This window comes from Salvelinus sp. IW2-2015, linkage group LG1, assembly GCF_002910315.2.
Source record: "Salvelinus sp. IW2-2015 linkage group LG1, ASM291031v2, whole genome shotgun sequence".
Taxonomy (NCBI): domain Eukaryota; kingdom Metazoa; phylum Chordata; class Actinopteri; order Salmoniformes; family Salmonidae; genus Salvelinus; species Salvelinus sp. IW2-2015.
Genome location: NC_036838.1, coordinates 26,575,608 through 26,589,449, shown reverse-complemented (window position 1 = coordinate 26,589,449; position 13,842 = coordinate 26,575,608). Strand labels below are relative to the sequence as shown.

General features: G+C 45.5%; 1 protein-coding gene across 9 annotated transcripts in view; it reads right to left on the bottom strand.

Moving 5' to 3' along the window:
• LOC111963768 (calcium-dependent secretion activator 1) overlaps positions 1–13,842 on the bottom strand; it is a 143,225-nt gene that overhangs the window by 86,290 nt on the left and 43,093 nt on the right. For all 9 annotated transcript variants that reach the window (XM_070443512.1, XM_070443510.1, XM_070443487.1 and 6 more), the window contains exon 3: positions 9,826–10,158. In XM_070443512.1, the coding sequence (XP_070299613.1) occupies positions 9,826–10,158 (333 nt within the window). The remainder of the gene's footprint in view (positions 1–9,825; positions 10,159–13,842) is intronic.

Below are 13,842 nucleotides of genomic sequence, written 5' to 3'. Positions count from 1 at the left end.
TTAAATGGCAAATTCTCTTATGTAACAGTAGAGTCTAAAATAAAAAAAATTATACTAATGCTATTCCTCCCACTCTCAATTTGAGACCCAGAATCTTCAAAAAATACATTTCTGTCAAATGTATTTGAGTTAGGCTATCTTTATGTACTTTGTAAGTACAAATACATTAGTTACTGAGTGTATACTATTATTTGTTCCAAAAACCATACTGTTCAAAAGTAGTGCACTATATAGGGAATAGGGTGCCATTTGGGACACATATGATCCATATGAGATGTGATTATGTGAATAATATTAATGTTTGCCACATCCATCCATAGTGTCCGTAACCGTTCAGCAGCACCCAAGCAGCCTTTTGAGAGGAGCTGAGAGACTGAACTCTGAGGTGTGATTATCATCACATTTGTGATGACGTGTGATTATCACCTCCTGTGGCAACCTCTTCAGCAAGGCAAACGACCATCCAAGTACCTAAAATGGTAAATGTTAGTTAACATGTGAAAGAGATCTGCAAGGCCAACTCATCTCATTGCTATGCGTGAGCACAATACAGGCAAAAGCACATTTACATTCTCTGTCTCTGACTGCGTTTGCTGAAGCCCGACAATTTCTGCCAATTACGTCTGATTGTGCTTTCATTAAATAAACTCCAGGTGGTGTTTGAGTCATCTACTGGCACAAACTCATTCAGAACGCCTCTTCAGTGCCTCACGCCCCCGCGAGGCCACCTTTCTAGGGAGAAAATATGCCATTCACTCCATCACCATCAGAAAGGCTAAATGATTTGTGTTTGATCTGGATGGATGCGTTTGATAGAGTAGCTTGATCGTTGCTTGTAGTGGCTAAACGAACGCACACACACACTAAGGACTGTCACATGCCTCTGAGAGAGCCATTTAGTCAGGTCAAGTTGTTGTCCAACCCTGTTCCTGGACAGCTACCCTCCTGTAGTTTTTCGCTCCAACCCTACTTGTAACTAACCTGATGCAGCTGATCAACCAGCTTGGGGGTAGAAGCTGTCTGGAAGCCTGTTGGTCCGAAAGCTGATGCTCCAGTAACGTTTGCTGGACGGTAGCAGAGTGAAAGGTCCGTGGCTTAGGTGGCTGGAGTCTTTGGCAATTTTTCAGGCCTTCCTCTGATGGATGGCAGGGATCTCGACCCCAGTGATGTACTGGGCTGTCTGCACCACCCTTTGTAGCGCTTTGAGGTCAAGGGCGGTGCAATTGTCCTTCCAAAGTTACCTTGGAGCTATTGAAAACAGGGTTAATGGTGGTCAGCTTGTAACATGTTGGGATTAAAGACTGGGACAAGGAGAGATTGAAAATGTCTGCGAAGACACCTGCCAGCGGGTCTGCACATGCTTTGAAAACGTGCCCTGGTGTTCCGTCTGGCCCGGTGGTGTTGGGATTGTTAACCTGTTTTAAACATTTTGTTCACATCGGCCACGGAGAGTGAGATCACACAGTCATCTGGAAAAGCAGGGGCTTTCACACAAGGCACAGTGTTATATTCCTTGAAGCGAGCAGAAAAGGCATTTAGCTCATTTGGGAGTTCTGCGTCGCGGTAGCTCTAGCCTTTAGCCCAGCGCTGATGTTGCCTGTAATCCTTGGTTTTTGTTTGGGATACGTTCTTATAGTCACTTTGGGGAGGTCGTCTATGCACTAATTGATGAAGCCTGTCACTGTTGTGGTAAACTCCTCAATGTTATCGGATGAACCCTGAAACATATCCTAGTCTGTACTAGGACATTTTTGGGGATTCAGGTAGCCTCGCGTCTGCTTCGTCCGTACACTTCCGTATTGAGCGCATCACTGGTACTTCCTGTTTGAGCTTTTGTTTGTAAACAGGCAGCAGGAGAATGGATTCATGGTCGGATTTGCTGAAGGGAGGACGAGGGAGGGTCTTGTATGCATTTCTGTGGGTAGAATAAAAGTAGTCTAGAGTTGTAGAGCCCCTAGTGGCACAGGAGACGTGTTGGTAGAAGTGAGGTTGAACGGTTTTAAGTCTCCTCGTGTTAAAGTCTTCACCCACCAGAAATGCTGCCTCTGGGTGAGCGGTTTCTTGTTTCTTTATGGCCCCACCAAAGGGTCTGCAGCTTACCATTAATTAGTCTATATCAGGTGAGCAAAAGCTTGAAATTTACTTCACACTTGAAGCAGCACACCAGTTGTTATTTAGGATAAAAGACACACTGCCTCCTTTCGTTTTCCCTAAAGCCGCCGTCCAATCCTGCCGCTGCATGGAGAGCCCACCAAGTACTACGTCCATAGCGTCATCACCAGCCAATAAGACATACAGTGCATTTGGAAAGTGCACAGTCCCTTGAATTTTTCCACATTTTGTTACATTACAGCCTTATTATAAAATGTATTATTATTATTTGTTTTCAGAGTGGCCATCGGGTTCTTGGTCACCTCCCCCAATTGCTCAGTTTGGCTGGGGGGCCAGCTCGAGGAAGAGTCTTGGTAGTTCCAAACTTCTTCTATTTAAGAATGATGGAGGCCACTGTGTTCTTGGGGACCTCCACTGCTGCAGAAATGTTTTGGTACCCTTCCCCAGATCTGTGCCTTGACACAATCCTGTCTTGGAGCTCTACGGACAATTCCTTCAACCTCATGGCTTGGTTTTTGCTCTGACGTGCACTGTCAACTGTGGGACCTTATATAGACAGGTGTGTGCCTTTCCAAATTATGTCCAATCAATTGAATCTACCACAGGTGGACTCCAATCAAGTTGTAGAAAGGATGATCAATGGAAACAGGATACACCTCAGCTCAATTTCGAGTCTCATAGCAAAGGGTCTGAATACTTATGTAAATACGTTTTTTCAGTTTGTTATTTTTAATACATTTCTAAAAACCTGTTTTTGCTTTGTCATTATGGGGTATTGTGTGTAGACTGAGGAAAAATGTCCATTTAATCCATTTTAGAATGAGGTTTTAACTTAACAAAATGTGGAAAAAGGGAAAGGGTCTGAATACTTTCCGAATGCACTGTAGAATAAGAGTCTGGTAGCAGCAGTTGTGATGTGTGTGTAGCATGAATGTATATGTGAGTGTGTGTATGGGTGTGTGCATATGTGAGTGCATGTGTGCTAAGGTGCAGAGAATCAAAGCAGGTGGTCAGTCCAGTTCAAGTGTTCAGGTACCTGTAGATTGGACAGAGGGGGTATCGCTTAAGTCGCAACAAAATCGAATATAACGTTGCGTATAATATTCAGAATGACGCAATTCCGTGTGCAAAGCAACTTAAGACCTGCATCACTATACTGAGAACTTTTCCGTTTCTAGAAGGACGTATTTGGGTGTTTTTGGAGCCTTTATTCATGCACCCATACCACACAATGAGAATGAGGAAGTGATTTTGGTATTTGGTTTAAGTTTCTCAAAAACATGTGAAAAGAAAAAGGTGTCTTGACCCTTCTATAACATTCCATTTACATCAAAAATAGAGATTTGGTTGTAAAAAAAAAGATAACTTCCCTTTTAACTATTAAGACAGACAACGCTGCTCAAAGTTATGCAAGTATTTCAAAACAAATATTAGTCAGCCGGGATCTTAATCTAGAAGGGGATTTTCTCTGCTGCTGTTACCAAGAACCTTGATCTTGCAAATTAACATTAGCCACTTTAAAAAGAAAAGGAGAGCCGCACACCCTGATGAAGACAGCTTGTCTGTCAAAATGTTGGATATTATGTTATTAAATTATTGCATTTGAGCTCCTAGAGTGTGCGGCTCTCCTGTTCTTTTTCAAGGGTTCTACTCCGCTAGCCTGCACCTCGCCTAAACAGGTGTGTGTTTCTTTCGCCTCCAGATGAACATTAGACACTTAGCACGTTAGCAAAACCCAGCTAAAGATAATTTATTTGGCACATCTTGGATAGTTAACTAAATAGTTATAAGATATATAGCTGGCAAACATTAGTAGTGAATTTCACACAAGTGTAACTTGATCACCTCACTTAAAGGAAAAGTCCACACAAAAACTATATTTTTCCATTTTTTTCATTAGTTCACTGTTGATATAGTCCCAAAATGTTTTCCATGTCAGAAATCGTTTGCTGTTTTGGGAAACTAGTACCGGTAAGTTTCATAATGAAAAATGATCTAACAGGCAAAATGATGAACGCGATCTGCTTTGTCTATTACCTCGTGCATAAGTTGACTGCAAGTATTTATTTAAAAAATACAAATATCCACATTCACAAAAATGTTTACAGTATTGACGATATTGGAAAATCATACCGAGGGTATTTCAAAAAACCACGGGATACCGCCCAACCCTACTCCCACATTGATACTGAATACTGCATTGTTGGGAACGAGCTTGTAAGTAACATTACACTGTACTGTTTTACACCTGCTGTATCCTGTGCATGTGACCAAAACACTTTGAAACTTGAAACTTTTGACCCGAGAGAGCCATATGTGCCCTGATCAAAATTAGTGCACTAATACTGTATAGGGAATAGGGTGCCATTTGGGATGCAGATGAGGAAAGGCTGGCTTACTGTCACTGTCATAATATCATTTTCCATACAAGGCACAGTCAGTCAGAATACTTTCCATCAGCATCATCAAAATGGTTGAAAGAAAATATTCAAGGGAGAAGAGCAGCCAATAAAATGAGGTCTTTAAATGGGGCAAACTGTGATTGGCACATCCATTTTTGGACTATTAAATTAATGACATACAGCCTGTCACGTTCCTGACCTTATTTCCTTTGTTTTGTCTTTATTTAGTTGGTCAGGACGTGAGCTGGGTGGGTATAGTCTATGTTCTATGTTTCTAGGTTAGGTTTGTCTGATATGGTTCTCAATCAGAGGCAGGTGTTTTACGTTGTCTCTGATTGGGAACCATATTTAGGTTGCCTGTTTTCACTGTTGGTTTGTGGGTGAATGTTCCTGTTCGTGCGTTCATGCGTCATTACAGAATCACCCACCAAACTCGGACCAAGCAGCGTGGTAACGGACAGCGACAGCGGCAGCAGCAGCGATGTCAGGAATGGACATGGGAAGACGAGTTGGACGGTAAAGGACCCTGGGCAGAGCCAGGGGAATATCGCCGCCCCAAAGCTGAGCTGGAGGCAGCGAAAGCAGAGAGGTGGCGTTTTGAGGAGCTAGCTCGGCAGCAGAATCTGGATTATACCACTTGGGAAGAGATAGACAGGTGGGCGGTCGACCCAGGGAGAGTGCCGGAGCCCGCCTGGGATCCTATGGAGCAATGTGCGGAGGGATACCGGCAAATGGAGGCAGCATGGCGAAGCGGTAGGAAGCCCGAGAGACAGCCCAAATAATGTCTTGGGGGGGCTAAAGGGGAGTGTGGCGAAGTCAGGTAGGAGACCTGTGCCAACTTCCCGGGCTTACCGTGGAGAGCGAGAGTACGGGCAGACACCGTGTTATGCGGAAGAGCGCACGGTGTCTCCTGTACGTGTGCATAGCCCGGTGCGGTACATCCCAGCTCCTCGTATCGACCGGGCTAGAGTGGGCATCGAGCCAGGTGCCATGAAGCCGGCTCAACGCATCTGGTCTCCAGTGCGTCTCCTCGGGCCGGTGTACATGGCACCAGCCTTACGCATGGTGTCCCCGGTTCGCCAGCACAGCCCAGTGCGGGTTATTCCACCTCCCCGCACTGGCCTGGCTATGGGGAGCATTCAACCCGGTAAGGTTGGGCAGGCTCGGTGCTCAAGAGCTCCAGTACGCCTTCACGGTCCGGTCTATCCGGTGCCACCTCCTCGCCCCAGCCCAGTACCACCAGTGCCAACATCACGCACCAGGCTTCCAGTGCGTCTCCAGAGCCCTGTTCCTCCTCCACGCACTCTCCCTGTGGTGCGTGTCTCCAGCCCGGTACCACCAGTTCCGGCACCACGCACCAAGCCTCCAGTGCGTCTCCAGAGCCCTGTTCCTCCTCCACGCACTCACCCTGTGGTGCGTGTCTCCAGCCCGGTACCACCAGTTCCGGCACCACGCACCAAGCCTCCTGTGCGTCTCCAGAGCCCTGTACGTCCTATTGCTGCTCCCCGCACTACCCTTGAGGTGCGTGTCCTTAGCCTGGTACCACCAGTTCCGGCACCACGCACCAGGCCTACTGTGCGCCTCAGCAGGCCAAAGTCTGCTGTCTGCCCAGCGCCGCCTGCGCTGCTCGTCTGCCCAGCGCCGCCTGCGCTGCCCTTCTGCCCAGCGCCGTCTGAGCCACCCGTCTGTCCGGAGCCGTCAGAGCCGCCCGTCTGTCCAAAGTCGTCAGAGCCGCCCGTCTGTCCTGAGCAATCAAAGCCGTCCGTCAGTCAGGAGCCGCTAGAGCCGTCCGTCAGTCAGGAGCCGCTAGAGCCATCCGTCAGTCAAGAGCCGCTAGAGCCGTCGGTCAGTCAGGAGCSGCCYGAGCCGCCCGCCKGTCKGGAGCTGCCAGAGCCGCCCGCCAGTCAGGAGCTGCCAGAGCCGCCCGCCAGTCCGGAGCTGTCAGAGCCGCCCGCCAGTCCGGAGCCGCCCCTCAGTCCGGAGCCGCCCGCCAGTCCGGAGCCGCCCCTCAGTCCGGAGCCGCCCCTCAGTCCGGAGCCGCCCCTCAGTCCGGAGCTGCCCCTCAGTCCAGAGGCGCCCATCAGTCGAGTGGGGTTAATTTGGAGGGTCGCTGTTAAGAGGAGGCCACGGAAGCGGGGATTGACTATGGTGGAGTCTGGGCCACGTCCAGTGCCAGAGCCGCCACCATGGACAGATGCCCACCCAGACCCTCCCCTATAGGTTCAGGTTTTGCGGCCGGAGTCCGCACCTTGGGGGGGAGGGGTACTGTCACGTTCCTGACCTTATTTCCTTTGTTTTGTCTTTATTTAGTTGGTCAGGACGTGAGCTGGGTGGGTATAGTCTATGTCTATGTTTCTAGGTTAGGTTTGTCTGATTGGCCTGATATGGTTCTCAATCAGAGGCAGGTGTTTTACGTTGTCTCTGATTGGGAACCATATATAGGTTGCCTGTTTTCACTGTTGGTTTGTGGGTGATTGTTCCTGTTCGTGCGTTCATGTGTTCTATGTTCACTAGTTCAGGACTGTAGCTTCGTTGGTTTTCGTCTGTTTATTGTTTTTGTTCGTATTGAAAAAGTATTCCAATAAATATGGAAACGTACCACGCTGCGCTTTGGTACACCTCTCTTTCCACCGACGAAAGTCATTACACAGCCTTTGTTGTTTTATTTAAATCCTGGATTTCCCCTTTAACAGAAAAGCATCCATCATAAAGAATGAAAATCATCAAAGATCCTTCAAATACATTTATTTACTGCTCAACAGACATTAGACAAACAACCGATCCGCAGGCCATTAAATCTGGTGAGACCTTGTTGTTCACTATGCAGCTACAGAAAATCAGGCATGAGATGTTGAATTTTTGCTCCTGTCATATTGAACACTGTGGTAAAAAGGCATCAGTTGTCAGCAGAAGAGCCATTCTGCTGCTTGTGAGCAGTGATGTATTGACTGCTGTGACAAGATGGTCAATGGAATAGAGATTTAGTACGCTTTAATGTACCGACTCTGATTGCTCTGCGCTAGTGTGTTAATGTGTGCAATAGTCATCTGTGCATGTGTGTGTGTATGTGTATCAATCTGTGTGTGTCCGTGTGTGTGTCCGTGTGTGTGTGTGTGTGTGTGTGTGTGTGTGTGTGTGTGTGTGTGTGTGTGTGTGTGTGTGTGTGTGTGTGTGTGTGTGTGTGTGTGTGTGTGTGTGTGTGTGTGTGTGTGTGTGTGTGTGTGTGTGTGTGTGTGTGTGTGTGTGTGTGTGTGTGTGTGTGTGTGAATATGTGCAAGCACATTTCAGGCATGTGTGTTCCAGACAAATCGTAAATCAATCTGAACAGGTTAGCTCTTTGCTGCAAGCAAGCGGCCCTGACCTAAATAAAATAACAAGTTGTGTTTACCTACTAACACTGCAGCACAGCCTACCATTTCCATGGCCCCCAAAAAATCTAAAGGGCCAAAAGAACATACAGAAAGCGATGATATTGAAAATATAGCGGTGTTTTCTTTGTCTGCAGCTCTGCAGGGTTTAGAGCATGTTTAGAGGGATTGCACACCACACCACCACCGCACAGTGTCCTCATTCATGACATGACCCTCCACCAGCGGCTCTACTCTGCTCTGCTCTGCTTTGCCACCAGGCAGCACAGGAAAACTAGGTTAGCCATCTTCAAAGGATGAGCAGGGAAGAATCTAAAGCACAGTGAATTTGTGGGGAGGCTATGGGAAGATTCAGAGGGGATGTGCTTTATCTCAGCGTGAGACAAACCTCCAACAAATTAAGGTTCGGGAGGGAGAGAGAGAGAGCGAGACAGAGACAGAGAGAGATGGAGCATGGATCGGGATTTACGATCAATCTTTAACTTCACATTGTAACCCAGTCTGCATTCACAATCTGCCATAAAACTTCAGTTGAAGGGAAAAAACGTCAGTTTGTGTTTAAATATTAAAAGTAGGCACCATTTGTTTAATTGCACCTGAGGATACGCCATTGGGTTTGCAACCTTTCAAATTGTATACAACATTAATGACAAAGAAAAGACTAAGAACTTCTTTCGCTCAGACAGAAATTAAGTTGTTTCAACAATTCATTGGTTTCCGAGGGCAACGTGCATTAAATCGAAATGGGAGAGAAAGAGATTCTTCACTTGTGTGGTTGCTAATGTATTAAATTATGAGCAAATGTAAATGTATCTTAACTCTGGCACTGAATGCTTCCTGTGATCAGACTTTAATTAAGCTCCTGGAAGAAGAATATATTAGCCCTGCTATCTGCTCTCTTAGTCTCAGCATTCCCATAGTCTGTTGTAAAAGTGAAGCAGTGCTGCGGGGAGGGAGAGTTATTTTCTGACACGGGCACCCTGGTGTCCACCATTATCCTCTAGCAATCTCAACATGTCACTCTTAATAGGGTGGAGATTGAAGCGCTAGCTCTCTAGGGGAAGGCTATAAGACAGATAGGCCTGTGATTTACCAGGGGTGTATTCATTACGCCGATTCTGTTGCAAAACGTTTAGTCTGTTGCAAAATGTTTTGCAACAGAAACTGTTTACTTAAAATGGAAAATGTTTTGTTACGAAAACATGAGTTTCTATTGTACAAATTAAGGTAGGTCCCCTCACAGTTCCGTTTGCTTCCGTTTGGTTCTTAAAATGTAAACCTTTACCATTGCAAGACGTAATGAATATACCCCTGCTTTGGCTTTGTGCCATCTCCCTCTTGAACATGTTATTTTATATTAATTCACCTGATGAACTGCTTTGCTTTATCTTGGCCAGGTCGCAGTTGTAAATGAGAACTTGTTCTCAACTGGCCTACCTGGTTAAATAAAGGTGAAATAACAATAATAAAATTTAAAGGCTGTTTCAGCCAAAATAAAAGAATAGGAAGAGCCTGTTTATGAATGGAAAACAGGCCCTCTAGTCAAGGTAAAAAACCAGACAGCTACAGTAGCAAAATCTGTACAGCTGCAGGTATAGCCTAAACAACAGTAGCAAGTGCTGCACTGTTCTGGGCCTTGCGTTGTTTTTTGTTTGTTCTTTTTACTAGGTGAGGCTTTGCTCATGAGGACAATACTTCACCCAGCAGGCAAAACTGTCTGCAACATCATGATGACGTCATTGCAACCAGTCAGTTTTGCCCACTGGGAAAGATCTAGCAGTAATTTTTCAACAGTGATGTACACACACATAGATGTGTCAGAAATAGCAGCCGATGGGCCCTGTCCAAAAGCAGTGCAGGGAATAGGGTGCCATTTCGGACGCAACCATACTTCACAGTGATGCGTACAAACACACCCTCCCTCTACTAACGCCTGCTCTTACCTGGCAGGCGTTGTAGAGCAGCTGGTGCTCAAACTTCTTGATACCCAGAATGTTCTGGAACATCTCGTAGAGCTGGTCCTTGCTGAGGATGAGCTCAGAGGCTGCACTAGCCGTCATGCGTTGCTGAGCCTTGCGTGGGTCCTCGTCCCCGCGGTAGATGGTGTCGAACTTGGCCATCCAGGAGCTGAGCACCGTCTCCTTACTCAGGCCATCGATCTCGGGCAGGCTGCGGACACGCTTCTCGATGTGCCTCTTGAACACCTCCCTGCAGTCATTGGCTGAGAAGCCCCCGCTCTGGACCATCTTGGCAACGCGGTCACTTTTCAGGAACACCTGTGGTCACAGAGAGAGATGTTGGAAAGGATAGATAACCGCACACTGTTGGAAACATGAATACCACTTCAAAAGAAGGCTCAGATGCAAAAATAGATGATATTTATTAGGACGTGCTCAGTGCAATAACGTGCATAAATAAGGCAACTATTTTGGTTGACTTAACCATCATCAGTGTCATAAAAGGGCGAGCACACACATTTGGCTCATATAAATGTAGATTACATGACATAATCAAACCTAGGTACAATAAATGCAAATAGAAAATCTGAAAATCTACTACAACAGAGAATGAGGGAGAGCAATGTGACGTCAATGACTGGCACGTAACAAGTACAGATTGATAGGGTCAGACTGCTGCTGCAGCTACAGATAATAGTACATTTAATTACATTCATTCATTACAAAGAATCTCAAAGCGCTAACGGTGGCATGTCTTCACCTGGAGCAAGAGTGCAAACAGCAGAGCATGTAGTTGTTGAAACATATGAACGATAATATATAATAAAAGAACTGAAACATTTACGCTGCAACTGTAAGAGGCTAAACGCTAAAATGGATCTTACAGTATTACCGACGATAAACAACTAATAGCTTTTTGTGTGTTTTATTTAACATGTTCATTGTATCGAGACTCTATTATGACCATATAGGTTGAAGAGGAATTGACTATATATAATTACTCAGACGATGATGAGTCACCCTTTTAGTCTTAGTCTATACTATATATCTAATACATGAATATTTTATACTCATTATCACCGGATGTCTTGTACAATAGACACACGTGAGTTGTTATGACTGTTGGGGGTGATGTGAGATGTCTGTTCACCATATCATTTAAGACCACACACCCAACCAAATAATACCATACATCACACACATCCGTTTCTTCATCATTGTGGATCCAATGTACAGAAGTACAAAAGTTAGGGTCATCCCGTGTGTGTCTGTGTGTCCGTCTGGATGCTAGCTAGCTGGGCGGATTGAAGACATGATTGCAACCACTCTGACTCAGGCTGTAATGGAATATGAACCAATGGAAGGTAGCCATCCATGCAGGATGACAAAAAAAGAGAAAAAAGTGACTGACTGCAGTACCACACCACAATAATGGTGGAATACTGAACGATGCAGTGTTAGATTTCTTCTCTGTGCTCTACAGTGATATACTGGAGTAATATAACTACAGACATAATAGCAGAGAGAGCAGCATACAGTATATAACATTTAAAATATTGTGGAAATTTTGATGGCCATTGGATGGAAACGCACTTGCTATTATCAAGACTCTCCTTCCAGGCCTCCCTACCCCCTACTCCTGAATTATTCAGACTGAACAGGGAGAATGCTATTCTTTCTCATTATTCCCAAACTGTGTGTGTGCGTGTTTGTGTTTTAGAGTTGCGTTTCTGAGAACTACCTGCCAGACTGACTTTCTCTCCTGGTCCAAACCAATCTTACTTTATAGAGCAGCTGATCTACTAATATACTGATTGATGTTGGTCCTACAGTCGGTCTGATGTCTGGCAGATATACTTTGCCTGCTCTCTCTTTAAAAGTACAGGGAGAGTGATGGGGCTCTGTATTAATATCTGGTTCCTATCCAGGCAGACTGCAGACATTTCACAGAGAGCTACTCTACCTGTGGAGCATCGCTGACAGAAACCACTGCTGGGGAAGCAAATCATCCCAATTCGATAGCTATGGTATTCTGTGGTCATTATCTGGCAGGGATGGAAGATGGACAGGCAGGCTTTGTACATCATTAGAAAACATAGACAGAAATGGTGGATTGATTTCTGAGTTTGTTTCTGATACGACTCCACTGTTTTTATGATCCTTTATGTCCCTTTGTGCTCCCGAGTGATGCAGCGGTGTAAGGCACTGCATCTCAGCGCTAGAGGAGTCACTACAGTCCCTGGTTCGATTCCAGGCTGTATCACAACCGGCCGTGATTGGGAGTCCCATAGGGCGGCGCACAATTGGCCCATAGTCGTCCGGGCTAGTGTTTGGCCGGGGTAGGCCGTCATTGTCAATAAGAATTTGTTCTTCACTGACTTGCCTAGTTAAATAAAGGTTAGGTAAAAAACGTACAGCCCTTACAATTGCAATTGAATGAATGCATGGCCATTATGACCAGCATTCACATAGAGAGACACCTAATACCCCATGCATCATCCATCATCATTCTTTGATATTGGTAGTGGTGGTTGTTCTCTGTGTGTAGCTTTGACTGTCTCTTGTATGACTTTCAGATTCAATGATTACCTCTCTAACTATAGTGAAGCCTATAGAACACTGGCTGTATTCTGGGCACGACAGAGATCAAAATGAAATACAATGTTATTTGTAACTTGCGCAGAATACAACAGTAGACCTTACTGTGAAATGGAGCCGGAAGAAATGGCAGCATTTTTCCGGGCGCCCAACCAATTGTACTATTTATGTGGGGTTTTCTTGCGTTATTTGTAACTTATTTTGTACATAATGTTTCTGCAACCGTATCTTACGGCAAAAAGGAGCTTCTGAATATCAGCACAGCGATCACTCACTTCGGATTAGACAAAGATTTTATCTTCGACAAGCAAGACGCACAGGACATTCTCCAAACACCCGACAGGGCCAACATCCCCATTATTTGCAAGAGGAAGCGACGCAGGTACAGAGGACAAAGAGCCGGATGCCTGGTCAGGACCCGGAAAAGGCGAGTGGGAAAGCTGCCGTTACCGTCAATATTACTCGCCAACGTGCAATCATTGGAAAATAAACATAGACGAGGTACGATCACGAATATCCTACCAACGGGACATCAAAAATTGTAATATCCTATGTTTCACGGAATCGTGGCTGAATAACGACATGGATATTCAGCTAGTGGGATATACGCTGCACCGGTAAGATAGAACAGCACACTCCGGTAAGACAACAGCTGGTGCACGAAATCTAAGGAAGTCTCTAGATTTTGCTCACCTGAAGTAGAGTACATTGTGATAAATTATAGGCCAGACTACTTGCCTAGAGAGTTTTGAGCTAAACTTTTCGTGGCTGTTTATTTACCACCACAGACAGATGCTGGCACTAAGACCGCACTGAGTCAGCTGTAAAAGGAAATAAGCAAACAGGAAACCACTCACCCAGAGGCGGCGCTCCCAGTGGCCGTGGACTTTAATGCAGGGAAACTTAAATCAGTTCTACCAAATTTCCATCAACATGTTAAATGTGCAACCAGAGGAAAAAAAATCTAGATCACCTATACTCCACACACAGAGCGTACAAAGCTCTCCCTCGCCCTCCATTTGGTAAATCCGACCACAACTCTATCCTTCTGATTTCCTGCTTACAAGCAAAAATTAAATTATCGGTCTATAAATCGGTCTATAAAAAAGTGGTCAGATGAAGCAGATGCTAAACTACAGGACTGTTTTGCTATCACAGACTGGAACATGTTCCGGGATTCTTCCGATGGCATTGAGGAATACACCACATCAGTCACTGGCTTTATCAATAAGTGCATCGAGGACGTCGTCCCCACAGTGACTGTACGTACATACCCCAACCAGATGCCATGGATTACAGGCAACATTCGCACTGAGCTAAAGAGTAGAGCTAGCCTTTAGCTCGGTGCAGATGTTGCCTGTAATTCATGTCTTCTGATTGGGATATGTACGTACAGTCACTGTG